Source organism: Spinacia oleracea, chromosome 2, assembly GCF_020520425.1.
Source record: "Spinacia oleracea cultivar Varoflay chromosome 2, BTI_SOV_V1, whole genome shotgun sequence".
In the NCBI taxonomy this organism is placed as follows: domain Eukaryota; kingdom Viridiplantae; phylum Streptophyta; class Magnoliopsida; order Caryophyllales; family Amaranthaceae; genus Spinacia; species Spinacia oleracea.
The window spans coordinates 103,576,379-103,599,150 of NC_079488.1; the positions used below are offsets into that span (position 1 = coordinate 103,576,379).

Here is a 22,772-nt window from a genome sequence, read left to right on the forward strand (position 1 = left end):
TGTCTTCCAAGCACTTCCTTAAAGCTTCAGCATCTGTTAGTGAAGATGGTTTCTTTGCCTCTTTGGGAATTCTCCCTTTTGCATTTCCAGAACCACAACTCATTTTTTTTGATGAATTTGTAAACTACGGAGGGAGTACTAACTCAACTACTAACTCGAGAGTCGTGACTCGTGAGTCATCATCAATTCATCTTTCACAATCTTTAAAATATTATATATAATTTAAAGGTCGATTTATTAACAATAACGTCAGGATGGCCGAGTGGTCTAAGGCGCCAGACTCAAGTTCTGGTCTTCGTAAGAGGGCGTGGGTTCAAATCCCACTTCTGACATATTTTTAAGTTTTTTTCCCTTCTTTTTCCAATTCTCATATTAACTTGTTTTTTGTTTCTTTCTTTTTCCCAATTCTCATATTAACTTTTTTTTGTTTTTTTTTCTTCAATTCTCATATTAACTTGTTATATTAACTTGTTACTACATATTTTCTGATGCTTTTAAATAACCAACCAACTCATGAAAATAATTTTGAAGACTATCCAACATAAATAATACGGAGTACGTTGCACTTCATTCGTTTTTTAATCCGTATTAATTACAACTAGTATTTTGACCCGTGCATGCACGAGAGCATCCTATTTATAAAGTGTGAAAATCTTATATCGTTCGAGATACAATTTTTAGGTATCATAAAATATATTTTGTGGTACATTCATAAATATTTGGTCAATGTAAGATACAAATAAATAGAAATATTTTATGTTTATCACTGTACTCTCTTTCTACTTAATTTAAGGTTTAAAATCAAACTACACAAAATTCAGGAGTAACAATCAACAAACCGTGATAATGTGATATATAATATAATTTCTTCTAAAATAGCAAAGAGTGAGAAATGATTATATATTGATTAAACTAATATAAATAAATGAAAAAGAAAAAAAAATTAAGGCGTAGTCATAGAAAAAGTAAAAATACATAAAATGAAAGCATATTACCTTTGAAAATGTATGTTGATATAGTTGATTGTGTGAATGATATAACGACAAATGATTGGTAATCATATTTGTTTTTAAGCGGGGTACGGGAGATGAGAAGTTGATGGTTTATTAGAAAAAATACTTAGTTTTCTTGTAATCTTACTATTTTTGAAGTTAAGAATTTAAAAAGATTATTAATTTATACGGATTTTTCATGAAATACCCTTGAGTTTTTGAAAAATTCACCAAATGCCCCTCGACTTTCAGAAATTCACCAAATGCCCTCCGCTTTTTAACAAATACACTAGATACCCTTATTTATAAACTTAATACACAAGATGCCCTTAATGACGGTTTTCCGTTAGCTCTGTTAACTTTTCCGTTAACTTTTTTTTAACTAAACTAATTAACTCCTAATTAACCTAAATTACTATTTAAAAAAAAATCAATTGCCAACCCACCACTGACCTTCCTCCTATCTCGCACCTTTCATCTTCCCTTTCTCCTTCTTCCATGGATGCCTAATCTCTACCACACCATCGATCCATATGCTTACTGCCGTCTCCTACCTCGTATGTGTCGGCCTCTGCTACTTCTCAGATTTCCCTAGCTTCCTCTCCTCTCTCCATTACCAATTCGAAAATCAAAATTAAATAAAACCCTCATAATACGGAGAAAGAACCAAAGTTATGGAAATTAAATCAACCATAATTGCAATTGGAGAGGAGGAGTGCAGTTGGGCTGCTTCAACTAATAGAGCTCCAATCTTTCTGACTTGAAAACCAGATGACAAAGGCTTCAATAATTCAACCACAAAAACATTAATTAAGCCCACCATTAATCTGCCCCCTAATTTATCATTTTCTCTCTCCTCAAAATGGGTAAATCACTGCCTTCAACACCAAGTGTAAAGAACTTTGCTCGAATCATCTCATCAGAAAGAATCACCCCTCAAAACAAATTCAAACCCACGTCATCAAACAACAAAGCTTCTGTCTCAGTTGTACAGTCAGCAGCTACGCAACCCCGAGTGGACTCGGCGCAAATCGGGTCGATGATGGACAACACAAGCACAGAGAGTCGGTTCGGGTGCCCTTGTCGGAAGTGGTCATGGATTATGCAAGGCGGTGGTTTCAAGACACCAGACCTTTGGGCCAAAAAATGAGATGTTTACTTAACGAGCTAATGTTAGAGAAAGATAAGAGGAGAGAGGGATAGGGGTAGTGAAGGGGAGGAGAGAGAAAGGGGATGACCATGGCTGCCATGGTAGAAAGAAAGATGAAGAGAGAAAAGCACAAGGGGAAAAATAAAGGAAAATAAAGTTTTTAATTTTATTTTCTATTTTTTAATTTAGTTAGGATAATTAGATAAGTACGCATTAATAGAGTTAATTAAGGGTAAAGTTGACGGAAATCTAACGGAGTTGACAGAAAATGCTCATTAAGGGTATATAGTGTATTTGTTAAAACATGGAGGGCATTTGGTGAATTTCTGAAAGTCGAGGGGCATTTGGTGAATTTCGCAAAAACTCAAGGGTATTTCATGAAAAATCCGTAATTTATAAGTATTAATATTTATTGATATGTGATTATTTATTTCTATGTTTTTATTATGAATGTCTTTTAATTAAGTTTTTCTTTTTTTAATATACAAGGGTGTCTTTTAAGTTTTCACAATTTTAATATAAGTATTAATAATATTGAATAACATTTAATTCATGTGGCAATGAAAAAAAAAGGAAAAAAGTTTAAGAGGATGGAGAAGTGGACACATGTCACACATGTGGCTAGGTTTGGGTTTTTAAATATTACGTATAGATGTTCGGTTTTCCATTATTTGATACGTGATGCTAATTATACATAAAACCAACCCCTGTCACACTTTTAACTCTCTAAGGCTCTAACCAATCATACTTACATAACACATAAATTTTGCCAGTTTAAGTTCACCTTCTTTTTGACGGCAATTAAGCTTTAAGTACATGCAATTAAACGGGAACCACGAGTAGCTTAAAAACGAACAAATGGTATATGGAGGATGAAGTAGCAAATGATCCCAGTTCATCACGATTCACAACATAGATAAAGCCATGTAGAAACATTATCCCTAAACCACACTATAGAGTATAGACCGTCTGACAAGGTAACACTAGACAACTCCACATTACCAAGAACAACAAAACTGCAGTGCAATGTTTACCAATTTTAAAGCAAGGAGTCTTATTGTTCTACGTAAATCATCCCACAAGTTATTAACTAATTTTTTTTTCTAAGACAACAAAAAAAAAAAAAAAAAAAAAAAAACCAACAAACTAAAAATCAAAACTGAAAAGAGAAAAGTTCTCAACGGCAAGCACGAACTGCCAAGTCTTGGGCTCGAGAAATTCTGGCATGAGAAACCTTTCGCATTTCTATGATGTCCAGATCAAGCATAAGCCTCCTCCCCATCATGAACAATATAACAACAAGAAGAACAAACATGCGGTATTGAACATTGAGAACCCCAACTCTCTATTAAAGCTGACAAATTAATGTTGGGTTTAACTCCAAGGAAGGAATTGTGAAGTCCTGCATTCTTGAACCGTACTGGAATTAAAGTACCCGACCAAGCAAAAACGACTCTATTGTACGTAATACATTTTGTACTAATAAACGTATAAACAAATTCCTTGTTTTGCAAATTGCGATACATGTTCCTGAACAGAGTAATAGAATGTATGATTCAGTAACTCTACACGGAACAGATAGCACATTACATGCACCAAAACTATGCTAAAATCGTCTATAAACCCTTTGAGCAGTAAGTATTGCACATTATACACGAAGGGTATGCTTGGATTGAGGGTAATGTATTAAAGGGGTAATAAAAGTCAAACTAAGGTAATTGAAGGTGATGATGAGGGGATGAAGTGGTGTCAAAGGGAACAAGCTAGTGTTGGCAAGAAGAAAATAAAAGGGAAAGGGTAACAAATACCCTCATTATAGGGGGAATAGTTACCCACCATCCCACTAGGGTGATTATCACCCTCATTTGAGGGGTAACTACTTCCCCCCTTCCTCCCTTCTCCTCACAACACCACCACTACCACAACTTCTCATCACAATACCACCGCACCACCCTCGTTACAACCACCTCAATTCACCTTCATTGTCCTTTTATTATGGTGGTTTGACTTTTATTACCCCATAATGAATTACACCCAATCCAAGTGTGTCCGAAATGTAATAAACGAATTAGCAGTACAAAAACAATGACTGAATGAGAGGCTGTAGTCTCTCTAGTTACTCGTGAATGCGCTACCACTGTTTCAATATCTAACAAGTTAGACAAATGGCAAATAGCCATATTCAGGCTCATCATCTACAAATCTACAATGGCATTTCTTCAATGCTGAGTTCCAAAGTCTAAACAAAATACCTATCCCCACCTACATTTTACAATATCAATAGCTACCAGCCAGAATATCTGGCGAGCGTATACTCAGGACACCAGAGGAGAAAAATGGGACAAGATATTTTTTTAAAAAAAAAAAAAAAAAACTACAGGGAAGATATTTTACCGAGCTCAAGCGATCAAGGTCGTCATTATATCTAATTATATACAAGCCTCCGACCCGTGCTCGTGGCGGCGGTGAACATATGTTAGTTGATGAAGCAGACTTCACATGAGCAGCCATATTGGGCACGATAGAATCTAGAAGAGTAGCTTGCCTAAATCCTCAGCCCCATCTGACCCCTGAAATAAAGGGCAGAGGGCAGCAACAAGAAAGACAATTACCTTCTCAACACACCCGTATAAATCATATAGATTTACATTTACTTCTCTGAAAGGTCTGATCATTCTGAGACCAAATAAATTACACGGTTAAATAAGATAGATCAGCTATCGTCATCCACAGGACCAATGTATGTGAGATCAGTCCGTCTCACTCTGACAGCCCCTTTCAACCAACTGGATGCTTTAAGGATAGCATGATCACCACCACCCATAACTGCAGTGTTACTTGAAGATGGGCCTGAACCTGCCCCATCTTCTAAAAGCATCCATGGATCAACTTCCAATTCGTTATCGGGCTGCAAGGCCACTGATTTCGATTTCCCCAGCATGGCAGCAGACGTAGATGTGCGCACAGATGACACTTGATTCTTTGGCAATGAGCCTGCTTGGTTAGATGGAAGGACACTTGGTTGAAGTGAAGCAAGAACAGCAGATGAAAGAGGCGGTGGTTGACAAGAAATAAAGGTTCGTGGTTTAGGTACAAGAATTGGCATGGCCGCCTGAATGCGCCATCGAATTGCATCTGGCAACTGCATTCGGTCCAAATCACTCTGCATTCAGCAAACAGAAAAACTGAATCATACTCGTTACAAAATGCCTCATTAATTAAATGGGACTAGCAAACTTGTCTTTCTGTCCCCTCAGTGAGTGTGTGTGTGTGTTGGGGGGGGGGGGGGGGGGGGAGATCAGAAATATAACATTGAGCAATCAAAGCCACCATCTAAGCACTAATTTTCTTAACAAATCAATATCAAACAAATGCTTCAATGTTTCCTTTTAATTTACCACCTTCAAACACCTCTTGACCATATTGTAGTGGCACATTAATTGGCTCTTTACATGGACAGAATAGTCAGTTCATGTGCCTTCAAGTGGTAAGTTTCAAGAAACCAACATGAATAACAGTTGATCAAGAAAAAAAGAAAGGGAGAAAATGAAAAAGAAAAAGCTCAATTAAAAAGGGCAAAACAACCATACATATAAAACACTATAATAGAACAAAACCATGGCAATACAAGAACCGAACCTGTAAGTTCTCTAAAATCTCACGGTCAAATCCAGCAAAGTCTTTGGTGGACAAAACTGTATTCTTGGAGGAAGATTTTAATCTGAGCCAACTAGATAGCGAATTGCTTAGCAACGCATGTAATACCAGCAATAACCAATCAAATAAGTTCTTCCCCGATAAATCCAAAGAAACATCAGCACAAGTTTCCATTTGCAACTCTGACTCCTTTAATGGCGACCCTCGCCTAGGGTTGTGAGACGGGTCTATATCTTCATAGACAACCCTACTTCCAAGAAGTCGAAGTGTGACGGATGCAAGCATGGATCTTGAACTGCGACCTGACGAATCCCTGGAAAATCCAATATGACTGGTTGAGAAAACAGCAACACAGAATGATGTGCAATTCCTATAATAAAACAGGCCCAGTAACATCTTACTCAAGAAGTTCCTTCATGTCACACACGACTCAAATCCATATGAAGGATCCCATAAGTAATAATAACAATAGATACCAGTATACCACTGTGACATTGATCTAGCTCTGTCTACCACTCTACCCTAGAAATGAAAGCACCTATTCCTCTGAAAAAAGGAGATAGAAAGTAATAATCCTTTCATTTCACTTGCCATGTGTGCTACACAACTATATACTTCCTCCATTTTTTAATAATTGCACCATCTTGGTTTTAGCACTATTCTCATATTCGTATATAGTTATTTTTTGTGATTTATATGCAAGGAAAAATATATCCATGTGGGATCTTGTTAGATTCGTCTCGAAATATACTTCCAAATTATCAAATTTTTATAAATTTTTCAAATGTATAATGAGAGATATTAGTGGTTAAAAAATAGTGCATTGGCAAGCGTGAAATCTCAGATGGTGCAATGAAAAAAAATGGAAGTAATATTTTTTAATTAAAACAGTCCATCAACTAACATCATAAAACAGTCCAAAATGTTAAAAACAAGTGCACTCTAAGGGCAGTCAATTACTCCGTAGTCTAGCTATTGGCCTGTAAAGTTGTAACTAACTTCAAATCACCAGAAAGCCATCCCACTCAACAAAAAAACATATTGGAAAAGCAATATGATAACACAGGCATGCAAGGCTTATGCAACCTTCTACCGACAGTATTTCTCAATAATTCCTGCAGCTGGATTTTATTATGTTCGTAGGAATCTAATGTTCTGCAATCTGCAGCAATCCTAACGATATTCAAGACTCCACAGACAATACAGAGATAAGTCGAAGGATTCCAAGATGTAAAGTACGCACATAAAAGTACAAACTAAAGAGCGGGAAAAGGAACAAGCACATTTACCCATCCGTACAGATAGTAGGAAGCAGTCTCACAAGGAGCTGCAAGCGCAATGACACTGATGCTCGCAGAGCTGCAGGTGAAGATGGGGTCGAATCAATTGCTACTGCTGCTGCTCGTCGGGATAATCCAGGGCTACTTCCTTTCAAGCTCTTTCTAGTACTAGCTTTATTTGTAAATCCTTCAGAACCAGAAAGAGATGACCCTGTCTGTTTACTGGTCCCAGAAGCAACCCCACTTACTTGTTGCTCAATATTATTCATCTGCTTAATCAGTTCACTAGCAAACCTACTGCGAGAATCATCAGAACTTCGATCAATGCAAGGAAGAACCAACTCAATAAGAGCTCTCTCTGTCACAAACTGTTGGTTGGGGTCTTCACGATCCGACAGCTTTGAGACACCTCTGGCAAGTCTTTTGTAGTCCTCTTCAACCACCTCACCTTCTTCAACAGACGGAGTTTCAAGTCTCCTTTTGTCTCCCCTGTTTCCGATAGAATCAGAACTGGAATTACACCAGCCCCAGGGCTTCCAGAACTGGACCTTGGTAGAAAAGCCTTTACTATCTGCAAAGTTCACAAGCCGTTGCCTTATAGATTTCCTTCCAAAAAGAACATCATGCCCTTCTAGAAACCATTTAACATGCAACAACATCGAATCCTCCAGTGACCTTCCAAAAAGGTGTACTACTTCGGATAGAAGAGGAGCAGCATCTGGCCTCACTAATAATCTTGTAAGGACAATTGGAATGAAGTTGTTCTCATTCTCCAAAGAACCGCCCTTGTCAGAATTAGGAGTGAGAGAGCGGATAGCCTCAGCTACTGACTGTGTATCACTGGAATCAAATTTACCAATAAGGGTTAGCTCACTAAGGAAAAGTCTAAGCTCAACCCACTGCCAATGAAACTTAGCAGGTTGCAAGGTATCCAAAGCACTAACAAGCCTATCTGAAATTTTTGTTTCACTTTCTCCATATTGGACCTTTGGATCATTAGTTCCAGATAATCGACTACTGTCATCCTGCAAAGAATGTGGTAATTTACAGTCAACTAATGCATTCAGAAAAAGCCTAGCACGCAGAGGGATAAAAGCCTTGGCTTTTAAATGTCTATCTGAGCCGTTCAACTCTAAAATGGATGCAAACTCAGCATCTGTAGAATCAGAAGTCACAATATTAAAGAATCCATTAGTATTTCTCAGACAAATATCCCGAAATGGCGCATGTTTTATTGCATCGCCTATAGCCAAGGTCAAAGATTGTAGCAACTGAGGGATCTCTTCACGACTTCCTGGGGTGATACTGAAGATAAATGGCTTCCAGATCATGAACGCAAACAATGCATAAGCTGGAGGCAACACAAGGTTAAGAGGAAGTGTGCGCTGCATCCTTGAAAGAGCCATCACAGAAGCTTCACCAAGAAGCTCCACAATTACACCGTCAGAAACTGTTCTACAATTTCCAATAAGTAGCCTAAACCAGTGAATATATACTTCAAGAGCATTTTCTATCTTGAGGGCCCCAGCTGATCTAGCATTCCCATTTGAATGGGAACGAGAATTCCTAACAAACTGTATCAAATCCAAACCTTCCCTAAGCCTGAAGACTGTTACCATTCTCTCCAGGCTAGAGACCCCATGAATAATTGCCCCAATGATAAGGGCTGAGACAGCTGCAGCAATCTTTGTTGCCCTTCCAACAGCAATTTTTGAGGGATTATTTGGTACATCATTTGACATATTCATACTAGACTCATGAGCATCAGGAGACAACTGAAACTGTCCACGAGCACCCTTGCCTGGTAATAGGACTACAGCAAGAGCAGAAGAAGCTTCCGTAGCAAGAGCTATCTCAAATGCACGACTATGCCTCTCGCCAAGTGCTTCCTTCAGTAGGCACAGGCAATTTATATGTATCCGAAGAACTCGGCGAGCAAAACTCAGAGACCCAGTTGGGGAGGGAGAGTTCAAATGGCAAGGGACTGCAGTGAAATCTGGCATTTTTGCTATAGCTGGCCCAACGTTGCCTACAATTGCAGAAACAGCAGAGGCCACCAAAGAAGGATCCCCTTCTTGAGCAGCACCCCCTGTTTGCCTGATACAGTCCATTAGCCCTACAACAATTTGCTGTGCAATTTGATACCCATCACCCCATTTCTCTATGCCAGCATTCTTCTGAGCACCTGAGCCAAAAAGTTTTCTCTCTTTGCCAAAAAGATGATGAACTGCATCATCAACATATCTCTGAACGATTTCCCGCATGTTCATACCAGTTCTAGACAAACGATTACAACTAACTTTTTGGCGAATTAAATCATCAAGATCTTCAACACCAGACGGAACAGAAAAAGAAAACCCACATTCTCCATTTTGTGATTTTACAGATTCAAGTTCAGAAAGGAGTCTCTTATCACAAGTTGTCTTAAAAATTTTCTCCCATTCTATCACACTGCTAACATTACCATATTTCTTCAGCAAATATCTAGCATACAGAAATGTCGGTGAACCTGAAAGCCTGCCATTCGAGGCTAAAACTGTTGCAGCACGATGCATAGTGCTCGACAATATTTCAGGTAAAAGATCCACAGCAACAATAATGTTCTCATACCTAAATAACCCAAAATAAAATATCAAAACCTTGTTCAGTATTGAACAAAATACAAAAGATAAATCAATTCTATCATTTGAAAACCATAATCCTCCTCCCCAACCCCCATCCTCTGGGTAAAAAGACGTGGAAAAATAATACCCAGCGTTAAATATATCTACATATGAATTTCCTAACCAAAAGAAATAATTCACAGCAATTTCTATGATAACACAATAAAATCTTGTAGGCTCGAAGTATATGTCGAAACAAAGGCAACGGCCAGTTCAATTCTCATGAATGATACGAAACTCCGGTCAATTATGCAACAAATAGCTTCAAACTAGTGCAGTAAATGCATAGAAAACTTAAGCATATGAAAGTAATTGGCCTGATGCAGAACACAATCTCATATCAATCTTAATAATATTGTTATGAAAGGGAAGGAAATTACTAAGAACATAGCAAATTGAACTCTGACATCCATGAAGGCTATTGATGGGACGAAAATAAAGATGAGATTGTTTGACATCATACTAAAAGATAAAAATAAACAAAATAAAACTGGCCTCAGTATGCAGAAATTAGGCTACCTCCACAGTAAAGTCTAGGCCTCCTTCGCAAAACAATAGAAGAAATCAGTCATGATATAAGGGCGATGAGAGTATTTTTTGCTTTGTCCATTTAAAACAAGCACAAGTTTCTAGCACAAAACATCTACAAAAACAGTAACCAATACGAAGTATATTTTAACAAACCTCCGAATAGCTGATAGGAGAAATGGCTCTTTCACTTCACATGCATGGCTTTCCACATTTCTAGGCTGCATCATCATATTTCTTCCACCATGTATAGGGGTATTCAGATTACCAAGAGCCTTAGGCAACAGCCAAATGAGAAATCTGATTGCCATGGGTACTTCTGTACACATGTCCATCAAATATAGTATGATAGACAGCTCATCCTCACCAAGCTTCCACCTTGCCGAGCTCTTTTCATCAACAGAAGATATAGTCCTATTAAGCTGGCCACTCTTCGGAGACATTCTTTCTGTCTCTTCGATAACCTGCTTAACAGAACTAACTAGCCAAGCAGAAATGCTCCTCTTCTCAGCAAACTTCAGTCGCTTTAACATCTTCCCAATCGAAACAATATCTGTGGCATTGGTTACTCTGTTCCCATCAGCAGATTTTGGAGCATCTCCTTCTGGAACTGGCCGGTGGTGAGGACATCCTACCTTATTATCACATACATGGCTAGTGGAAGCTCCTTGACTTCCCTCAATTCTTGATGCAGCTAATTGAGCAAGGCTTTGTGTTTTACGCACAGACTTCTGTCTACCTCTTGATCCCTGCTTGCTCGGCTTAATTGGTTGTTCTACTTTAAGGGAATCCAGGGACTTTGGCTCCTTTCTCACCCACCAATTATCATCATCGTCCAATGGGTTTGACGACAATGGACCTTGAAGGTATGGAAATTTTTCCTCACCCAATTTTTGTCTCTTTGCCCTTCGACATTCTTCACAGCCAGGTGTTCCTTCAGCAATATCCAGCTTGCTGGAAATGAGTCCAACAGGCCTTTTCAAGTTCACTTGAGAATCATCAACACCAGCATCAGCAACACACTTCGGCAGGAGCAACAGTTCCAGAATAGAGAGTTTCAGCTTCTCAAGGTCAGGACCATTCTTCTTGCTTTTACTATGAGACACATAGGACAAAGACTGTATCATTTTCAGTTGGTAAACGGAAGGAGGCAAGGAATGATCCCTTTGAGAGACTGGAAGGTTTTTCTGCTTCTTGGATGCATTATTACTACTTCTAATTTGTTTGTGTTCATCACCAAGTAATCCACGAAGAAGAAGGCGCCTTTCATTAGCGTATATGTGAATTGCTTCCACAAGGAATGATCTGTCAGCACTCTGTGCTTCATCAAAAACATCATGCATACAGGAGACAGAAAGTTGTTTCAAGATCCGATAATGTCTCTTCCGTCTGTCCGGATTTACAACGGGACCATCTTTGTCCATTATCCCGCTCACCAAAAGCTGCCTTGCATATGCCAAAGGAGAAAAAATTCCACAACGTGTGAGCTCAGTGAGGAGTAACTGTACACGTTTAGATCCCTCACCTTTCTGAGCTTCATGTTGATCCATCCAACAGACTATGATATCATGTAAGGGACTTGGGCTTTCAAAAAAATCTGACATTTCTATGCAGCCCTTTTCTACTTTTTTCCAACTAATTTGATTGTCATACCCTGTCTTTTCCTTCTCTGATCTTTGAATCTTCCTCACCTTCTGCTTCATAAGCCTAGCAGCAACATAGAGTTGAGAAAAATCTTTTCTCCCAGTGAATTTTACATCATGTAAGAGCGAAGTTCTAATATCCCTGAAATCACAGGTACACCATTCGCAAAGAAGAAACACAGAATAAATTAATGGAGGGCCGACAGATCGTATCCATTTCAATGATGATCGTAAGCACGGGCTTACTTCTGCAATCCAACCTTCATGAACAGAGGAATCAGAAAGCCCTTCAAAAAGGAATGTGTATGCCTCTTGGACATCACCTTGCAGAAGAGCTTTATCCAAGGCTTGGACAGCTTTAGCAACATTCTGTCCAGAATAGCCAGGGCTAGCAGCCTTTGTTAGACAAGTTGCTCGTTTCTGAATTGATGAAACAACGCGCCTAAACCATGACGACGGATATTTGATGTCAAGATTTTTGTTACTTGTAACTTGAGAAACTCCTTCAGAATCTTTCTTCAGTTGTTCACAATATACAGGTAACTGAGAATGAAGGGACCCATCATTTTCCGTAAACGTCATCAGACACTGAGGCAATGGAAAACAATCCAGACCAACAAAAGTATCCGGTACAGACAGTATCAGATACTGAAGCATCTCAGCAAGAGCAGAACAAGTATATGCTCTCCGAGAATTATCAGCTATATCAGAACCGCCCACGGAAGGCTCCTTGAGAAAGCGCAGAGTGACGTCCACCAGTTTGCGGACATATGTTTGACACGAGGTAATGGTTTCCAGTAATCCATATATGATTGGAAGAAGGAACTGCATGACCTTGAGTAAATCTTTATCCTACGGTGAAAACAAGACGATGGTTTATAATTAAAAATATCTCATTAAATTATAAGGCGGATATGTCGGGAATCATTGTTTTTTAAAAAAAATCAGCACCTGAAACTGCAGGAATACCCAGTCAATAACTTGAGAAGAAAGAATAAGTCCCTCTGCATGATGCCAATGAAGAATGCGCACCCCATACCACCACTTAAAATGCAAAGATGGCTCCTCAGAATCCAGGGCCAGCGATGCTGGATCACTTTTTTGTTGCACTGACCCACTATATAGCATATGTTGTGTTCGCTCCCTATTTTGAGGAATGGAATGAGAATTATTTCTTGAGAAAAGCTCATCCAGAAGACACTGCAAGAAATCAGTGACATCCTTTGTCCAAATCTCTGTACGCGATAACTGAATTCGATCCGGAGACCCGGAGGAAACACTGGAAGATCCAGGCCTGATCTGCAAATTTTCAAATGTCAGATAACACATTAAAATCTCGAGGAATTTATAACGTAATCCTCTGGAAATAGCAATGATACACATTCCACAAACAATGTGTAAACGAAAGTTAGCCCAACAGTATAAGATGATCAGAAAATAACAAAAATTCCAGCAACTGATGGCAAAGATTCTGACCAACAAGCATGTCACGATACCAAAACATAGAGAAAGGACCTGCGTGACCTCAATCATCTCCAAAAAATATACTCCGATCTTCTAAATCATAAGTTAGCAGCTGGCCAGCTACATGCATGATAAAGAAAGACACTGTCACGGTGTCACCATAACCCAGTCATAGGTCACATTTTATCTAACAGAGGAACAAAGCTTCAGATTCAGTGAATCAGAAAGTTTAAGAAAATACATTTTTAAGGCACTGGAATATACTACCTCCGTTCCTTAAAATTCTTTACACTGACTACTTGCACAGACTCTAATGCATTATTTAACCACTAATATATCCAATTCCGTATGTGAAAAAATTATATAAAGTTGATATTCTGAAAATACATACCAAGACCAATCTAACAAGATCTTACCTCCTTTCAAAAAAAAAAACAAGATCTTACCTAATCACATTTTGATGTATATAATAATGAGAAGTTTTCATACTTTGGACACATATTCAAGGCGTAAAGAACTTTTAGGAACGGAGGTAGTAGGAATGAGGATTCCTGATTTCCGTACAGCCAAGTCAGCTATATCACCTTATATGGAAAAATGAGAGAATGGGAATATACAGCAAGCTGAAACGAAACCTTCTCTTCTTGTCAAAAATCGCAAAAAAAATGCATTAAGGGGATTTCACTTCGGTTATTTTTCAAATCCCTTTCCCCCTCTTTGGCTTTTCTGTTTTGGTATCTCTCAAGAGCCCTCTAACCTGATTCCCCCTTCCCCTCTCCCATCAGTCCCATGGCATTTTAATTCCCTCAAATCATCTCCCTCTGCAATGTTACATCCTTCCAACCCATACAGACGAAGAGGCACAACAATGGGAGAATAGGAATATACAGCAAGCTGAAACAAAATATCCGCTTCTTGTCAAGAATCGCAAAAAAAATGCACTAAGGGGCTTTCACTTCGGTTATTTTTCAAATCCCTTTCCCCCTCTTTGGCTTTTCTGTTTTGGTATCTCTCAAGAGCCCTCTAACCTGACTCCCCCTTTCCCACTCCCATCAGTCCCATGGCATTTTAATTCCCTCAAATCATCGCCTTCTGCAATGTTACATCCTTCCAACCCATACACACGAAGAGGCACCACATCCCTGCCACAATCCAGTACCACCATCACCTAACTGCACCATCACTGAACCCTAGCACATCCACCACCTCCCAACATGACCACTTCCAAACACCAGCATTGCAAAGGTTGCCTCCCAGCAAAGCCCCAATTTTCCACACCCATACCCAAAACTAAAACCACCTCATCCATAACATAAAGCTATAACTCACCTTTATTCCAGCCAGAATAGACATAGGAGAGAGAGAGTAGATTTAGAACTCCATCGGATTGATTGCTAGAAGAAACAAGGGGTAGGGATATCGATATACTATCCCAAATTCCTAACTCGCCATTTTCCCATGATGGTTATGTAAGGATAGGGATAAAATGAGAGATAAGGATGAGTATAAAACCCCCCTCTAACCCTCTGTTCCTATACATCGGTAGGTGTGAGATGGGGGGTATAAGAAAGAAGGATGAAAAGATAAGTATACCCTTAATGAAAAGGAAGGGAGGAGGAGATAGTGCGAGAGTTACTGTGGGTGTTCTAATAAATTAGCTATTCATCCCATGACCCTATCCTTTATCCTCTAATACCAAATAAGGGATATGAATAAAATTAACCAATTCCCCAAAGGTAAATTCTCTATCCCTACCTTTATCCCTATCCCCATCTCATACCAAACTCCCAGCAAAGCCTATAGATTCTGATAACTCTAAACATCATTCACAAGCACATACGGGAGAGAACTGATTCAAAACCACAACTAATTTTGTCCTCGAACCACCACTCCACCATTAATGATTCCTTTACTTACCTTCTAGTCGAACAAAGCAGCCCCTAAACAATATCGCAGCCATTTATTTAACAGGTTTAACGAACTTTTCAGTAATTTAATTCAATTTGCAAAAAGGGCAGAGCACATTATAATAAACATAATATATCTTTCAACAGATGTAGGAGCAAACAACGTAAATTCTACGAACTGGTGCAAAACCACATAAAAAATAAGTTAAGTCAACAACATAGATAGGCAATTTTGATAAACCAGTTGATAAGCTCAAAAACACCCTACCTGATTAAGATAGGTGACTTTGATAAACCATGTTGCTCTCAGCAAGGGGACATTGTTTTTTATAAGAACATCAAATAAAGATTTTTTCCTATAGCCATGGGGAACGTGATCAGCTAAAGATCGAAGGCTTTTGTGATATTGTGATAAGCCCTGAAAAAGGAAGCCAGAAAATATAATTAGAGCACATATACAGCAGATATCGTTAGCAAATTAGTACGCAACAAAATTAACAGAAACCAAGCACATCTTCCTAGAAAGCAAACTAATTTTTGTGAAACCTTCAGGCTGACTAACTAAACTTACCCTATGCAGCAGTACAGCTATACTCTAGAAATAACACATATGGAACAACAGATGCAGGAATTTGAAACTAAGCAATTTAAGCTTTTCCAACGCATGAGAATAGTCTCTCATCACTGCCACATTTTTGCAGCAGCAAAGACAATAATTGAAACGTGAAAAGACGAAGAGGTAAAAATGAATTATCTTTAAGAACAAGGTTCAGCCTTTTGGGCAACAAAAGAGAACATACATCATTAATAAGTTACCCTTCTCAAGAACATTATGTATCCAGCAGTTATTCCTACAGACTATGTATATACTTGCTCCCACCTGCCCCAGCCAAAAAAATAATGGAAATACATATACGCTACCCAAAAAAGGCAACACTTTTTGCGGTTTCATACAAAATTGTTAGAAGGGTTATACACCTTATCAAAAGCTACTTCAGTATAGATTATACAACCAAATCAAGATATTCTAATACACATAACAAAACAAGAGGAGGGTCTTGTGACATATTACAGAATAATAGCGCTCTCAAACATTTATCTTTTTCTTCAAGAAAGAAGTAGATTAGCAACTTACTAGATGATAAGTGGAGAGCATCAAACATTCAAGGACACATTCTTTATTAAAAGACATACATGTCCTCACCATCAACAAATCTACTCTTCTGTTCTATATTATTTGCTACATGTAGGGGAGGCACACAAATTAAGGAAAGGGTAAAATGTGAAGGGGAGACCATGCGCAAGGGGGTAATATGGGGAAAAGGATTGAAGAGAATGTGTGTGTGTGTGTGGGGGGGGGGGGGGGGGGGGCTAGTCAGAATTGAAAAAGGTTTGGCCATGTTTATCTTTTTCTTTGAAAAAAGTTACCATTTATAGGCATGTAGAATTTAATATGAAGCTTCTAAACAAGGGAAATGTAACAGTTAAAGTAAAACGGAGGAAGTATGATACAACAATGTTCCTAACATGATATTTTGGATTTATGTGCGACCCTACAGGGTGATAAATCTTACATAAATACCTGTAGCTGTACACAAATAAAAGTCAGGCATGGAAATGAACACTGAAAGCAACAAAAGTACTCACTTCAACAATATGCCTGTTCCCTTTCAGTTTTATCCCGTTCCACCAATGATCTAAACAGACGCACTGTACACCTAAACTGTACACTCACCGATTAGGTTTCCCATCAAGGCCACATTTTCTCATCTTTGAAATTGTAATTAAGGCCTACACTTCCTCAAATTGGTTCACGTGTTATAGGCATGAGCAAACGGTTTGGTTAATCCAAACACATACTTAATGTTTGTATAAAGTAATACTACAAGTTGGTGCCTGTGAGAACGAACATTCAAACCCCCAAAACAGGGGTACCCACACTCTTCCAAAGGGTAAAACAATCTTCCATCGAATTAAACAAAAAAATCAGCTTTTTTTCAATTCAATGACTTAGCCTCCAACACACTCACCGTGTATCATCACCCCTCACACAATTGTCCCGACAAAATCTTCACACCACTACAAACCTCAACCATTGGCATTAAATTACCAGTCAGTCACCACTCTCACATAAAGCACCACCACTGCAACATTATACAAAGACAGACAATGTTAAATGCCTTATCCACTTCAATTTCTTTTACCCTAGAGCATAATGGTCATTTTTGGTCATTCAACTTCCTGATGTAGGATTCTGGTAGAAAGAAATTGACCATCAAATGTCAAAATTTTGCTAAGCCAAACGAGAGGGCTATGGATTTCAATAAAGCAACTCAAACTCTTAAAACTTTCAGACTCATTAGATGAATCAGACATGGAGACAAAAGGCCTTTGAATGCTTTCTTTGGATCACACCTGACTACCTAAGTATCCTTATTCCTTGGAAAATCCGAAGTATGTCAAGATAAATGGAGTATTAGTGTATCGGAGGTTTAAGTGGTGTTCTGGTGGTTATACAAGAGCGGGGGTGAAAGAGGGTCCATTGCATAAATGAATTTGGTCTTCAGGGCAAATTGGTGGACGATAGGAGGCAGAGAAAAGAGGGGGTATCAAAGAAGAGTACAAGTGACAAGTCCCCTCCCTGTGATTTCTCTACAACCAAACGTACGTTGAGCGCATTCCAGGACCTCCAAAAGAAAAGAGGAAAAAATGTCGAAAAAAATGAAGTACGTAGGCGAGGTAGGACGAACAGAGAGCAAACTAATGAAGGGAACAGGAAGATTGAGCTTTATCTAAACCAACGAACTAATTTGTGATATTGGTTTCTTGGTGTCTATCCTTCCAAACCCACAGATTTTGTACCAACCCCAAAACTGATACACTGATATGAGCCGAACAGGGTATACGGTATGATTTCAACATCCAATGGTAGACGCCACATAACAGGCAGAAACTTTGAAATTAAGACAGCAGCACATGTAGCCCTCTACTAACAAAAACCCTAACCTAAAAAGACAAAAAAATTATGATAAGTTTACACTAACAGTCTAAAATAGAAGCGATCAGATCATAAACAAACCTCAATCCATCTCTTCTTGAACTCTTCACCACAGGACTTCTGCTCCGGGAAAAGACCAGGTTTACTCAACAGGGAACCAGATAGTGGCTCCCCATAAACTTGACCAGCCTGTAGTTTACAGAATCACAACACATTAGTTGCATTTACATGCAAAAAAAGGTAAAGAAAACTGGGATCATCAAAAAGCAAGAAGCCACCATGAAGGCATAGTTAAGAATATTTAAATACCTTGCGCTTTTGAGCACGAGACTCATTGATAGCCCTAAGACGTTTCCTAATTGCCTGCAAGGTTTTATAAAAGTAAGTACAACCACCATCGGCACCACGATAGCAGATTAACAAAACATATTAAATTTGCAAGAACAATCCCCTCCCCCAATTCTTCATAAAAGTACTCACCTCTTTGCATTTGAGAACAACAGGCTTCGTAAAAGTATTCACTTGGGTAACTGATATTTCTTTAGCTTCCTGAAACAGGAAGAAGAAAATATATGATGTGACATTGATCACTAAACAAAGAGAAACCAAGACTCGTATCTCCCTGGCAATTATCCCACCAGTAGGATCCACAAAAGAAATGAAATTTGTTTACTTTTTTTTATAAGCAATTAAGAATTTGGTCCATTCTATATATTTGTAAACATGAAACTGCAAATGAACTATATTTGCCTTCAGCAAATACAAGAATAACTCAAGGGGTAAGAGAAACAAGCGAGAGGACCGACAGGTAAGAAAAAAAAGGTGAAAAGAAGGTGTGCTTTACCTCAAGTCCCTCAACTGTTTCTCTGTATCCAGATTGCACATACTCTTTGGTGAGAGTCTCCTCCGGACAGCTCACAGTTTGTGGATGAAAGTCAGGTGGACCAAGGCTAAACAATAACCAAGAGGAATCCAATATCAATATTTTTATATTTACTAAAATACATTAATGATCAAAGTTGTGCATAGGTAAGTGTGAAACTCCAATGGTAAAAGTAATAAAGAACAGAGAAGTATACATTTTCAAAATTCCATTATTTGAATCATTCTTTCAAAAATACTGAGATCCCACCATGTATCAATGAGACTACAACTACATAAACCCCAGACAGATATGGACAACAAAAAATTACAAGCAAAATCAAATAATTCCTAGTTTACGCCAAGAATTATGATTTAAAACAGTTGGGAAAATTACCGTGAATTGAGTGGTTCCTTCTCACATTTCAACCTATAAGGAGCAAGGGATGAAGCCCGCCTGTAACAATTAAAGGAAAACAAAATAAAGACTATATAGGATTACAAAAATGAAAATCTGAACTTCAAAATCTGAAGTTCAAAACTAGCAGACGAAACAACAACAACAAAAATTCAGATTTCTTATACTCTGAAAACATACGCCAATTTGAAAAAATTAGCTTCAAAATTGTGACTTCTCAACAAAGTTGGAATATCTTCACATGACAAATCCAAACACATTGTAAAATGAATCTCCGAATAACATGGAAAGAAAAAAGAAAGTATCCAAATGCCTAAATGCCCCAAAGAATAGCAGTAACTTGACATAATAACTAATGGGAGAGATGAGACACTACCCACACTAGACATCAAGAAGACGACTGATAAAGGGGGGCAGGGACCATCATAACGAGATAGTAGGAACCAACCAGTATAATGAAATCAATCAGAAAGGCACTTTCAAACCCTACAGACTCATAATTAATGTTCCATAATACAAGGATGTGACATACTCTGGACGCAGATAGCACTAAACAGCTGAATCAATGTGCCAGAAGTAATTCAGCACAAACACCTCTTACACACAAACTATTCTGCGAGTTGTGGTGGATTATAGTATAAGATAATATTGAACTTATTTAGAACTGTACTCTTCTTTATTAAATCATAATTACCTAAATCATTAAAATCCATGATATTTTTCCATGCAAAATGACAATAAAGTTCGTTTCTATTACCGCCTACCAAATTGGTCATATGTGAAAAAAACATTGGTTGCTAAATCTAAGATAGCATCATAATTTCTTGTCACCATCACCAAAGAACACTTCTGCTAACTAATTGAATCCTTCTCGATAAAGCATGATTAAAGCACCTCCAATCTCCAGGTCTTGAAAGATATTACACTACATACATATTCCTTTCCAGATCTCAAAATCAAACAACTTGAACTAAACTCAAAAATATATACATATATATATATATGAGTGGAAGTAATGTCATGACAATATGAATACAACTATTAAGAAGAATCTTCCAAAATACAATCTTCAATATACAAAAACTAATCCTTCTTAAAAATTAGTTTCAAGCTCAATCAATACTGCTAACAGGTACGTAACCAAACAGTTTTGAGAATTTAAGTTCGGTGATTGTTAAATGGAAGCCATGCCAAAAGGTTTGACTTGCATCAAAAAAATATTAAAAAATCACAAATATGTTTCACTATAGAGCAACAAGTGATTCAACACGCATTCCATCACAATAAAAGAAAAGAAAAATAAACAATATACCTCGAATTTAAGGAGAAGTTGGCAGACAAAGAAGACGAATCACTTCGGGCATTAGCATCTCTATTGGAAATGCCCCCAAGAGAATTGTTGTTATTAACAGCACTGGTGCAGCTAGCAGCATGATACCTTTGCATTTCTCCAAACTATCAGCAGGCCCGTCCCTGAGCCGGGGCATGAGGGGCACAGGCCCGTTCCTGAGCCAGGGCAATCACTATATTCGACGAACGGTGATGGTCGGAAAAATCGAATCCTATCAGAAAGGATAATACGAATTTGAAGTAGAATTATGAAGTGGATATAGACTAATTAGACATAAAACAACATAAAAACAAACCCAACTGAATTTACTCAGCAATTTGAAACCCATCATCTCATGAAATCGAATCAGTTATCCCTAATCAATTTTGTGAGAATCATATAAAAACAAATTTAACAAAAATCCCAACAGGATATATTTAACAATTCAGAAAATTACACCTTCGAATCAATTAGAATACAAATAAAATCAACAGAAATCGATACAATAGCTGTAGATAATTACCCAGAATAGCAGCAGCAGAGAAGGGAAGGTGGTTGGCAGAGGCACCGCCGAGTAGAGATATAACTACTACTACAAGATGCTGCTTTTGTTGTTAGGGTTTTAAGAGGAGGAGGACGACGACGAAGGAGATGCAGAGGAGATGCGACTGCGCGATTTGCCAGATTTGGAGTTTGAGGAGAGAGGAAAAAAAAGAGAGAGAAAAAAAAAAGGGGAAAGAGAAAATTTAATTATATATTATTATTTGGAAGGAGATAGAAAGTGAGGAAAGTCTTTGTGAGTTACTAATCCAAAGACTTCCAGTTAAAAATAAATAAAAAATCTACCACTCACAAAAAAAAAAAAAAAATATATATATATATATATATTATTTACCACTCACAAAAAAAAAAAAAAAACAAGTCCTACCCTCGAATATTAGTTTTTACAGCTCTACAATCTAAGATGGAATATAATACGGAGTAGGAACAACAGTCGAAAGTTAGATACGAGTAGATTAAGAAGAGTACTAATCAATGCAATTACTTTACGATAAGAATTATTTGAAGGGAATAATCAAATTGGAGTATAGTGTTTTTGCTTTGAAATTTTTACCTAATCAAAGCAGGACAACAAAAGACATGCTTGTTAAGTTCTACGGAGTACTTATTTGCTTTATTCGTGTCGGATCGAGTCGAGCTTCGGGCCGGCCCGGCCCACAGTCATCTTTACATGCAAATGGGATTGGGTAAAGTTTACCCATCTCAAGTTCTGGATATTTTATGTCATTCTCGCTTATTCATCGCCGCTTCATCCCTCTCCTCTCTCGAATTGCAGATCACTGGAGTTTGACTAATTAGGTTTTCTCTCTCTATTTCTCTCTCTTTCTGTTTCTATCTTCCTTCTAAATCGCCTCTCAACATTATAATTTGGTAATTTTGTTGTTGTTTATGAATCTTATATTGCAGATTTAGCCAAATTTTGGTCTTTTCGGATCTACGATTACTTTCGAGTAATCGGTTCTTTTGGTTAATCAACTTCTCGAGTACAAATATAATCACTTCCTCCCCGATTTTTTCCATCTATTGAGGTAAATTTCACCCTTCTTTAATTTATAGGGTTTTGGGTTTGAATTAATTCAGTATGTTATTGGAGTTTTGTGATTATCTTTTGCATTTCATGCCATCCATTGTAACACCCCCAAAATTTGGATCTTTTATATAATCAAAAACCTTGTTTTTATTTCATGAAAACATCGTCCAAACCTTGGAAGTGTCACTGCTACATTTATTCTCCAAGGAAAAAAAATGCAAAGCAACAAAATAATTTAAAACCATTAAAGTCAAAATTAACTAAGTGATCTAAAAGGTGGCCAATAAAAT

General features: G+C 37.9%; 1 protein-coding gene and 1 non-coding gene across 2 annotated transcripts; one reads left to right on the forward strand and one right to left on the reverse strand.

The window, feature by feature from the left end:
- The first annotated feature begins 248 nt into the window (after positions 1-248).
- Positions 249-332, forward strand: TRNAL-CAA (transfer RNA leucine (anticodon CAA)). Its single transcript has one exon. It is a non-coding gene; the product is annotated as a tRNA-Leu (tRNA).
- A 3,896-nt stretch (positions 333-4,228) lies between these two features.
- On the reverse strand, positions 4,229-21,623 carry LOC110789555 (mediator of RNA polymerase II transcription subunit 12). Its single transcript, XM_021994254.2, has 13 exons — positions 21,415-21,623; positions 20,874-21,123; positions 19,541-19,600; positions 19,127-19,232; positions 18,763-18,831; positions 18,592-18,645; positions 18,364-18,471; positions 15,553-15,702; positions 12,865-13,212; positions 10,427-12,765; positions 7,089-9,689; positions 5,782-6,112; positions 4,229-5,305 (listed from the first exon to the last, which is right to left on the reverse strand). Exons 2-13 carry the CDS (start codon positions 21,005-21,007, stop codon positions 4,856-4,858), a joined length of 6,750 nt encoding a protein of 2,249 aa, XP_021849946.1. The 5' UTR covers positions 21,008-21,123; positions 21,415-21,623; the 3' UTR covers positions 4,229-4,855.
- Positions 21,624-22,772: the final 1,149 nt, after the last annotated feature.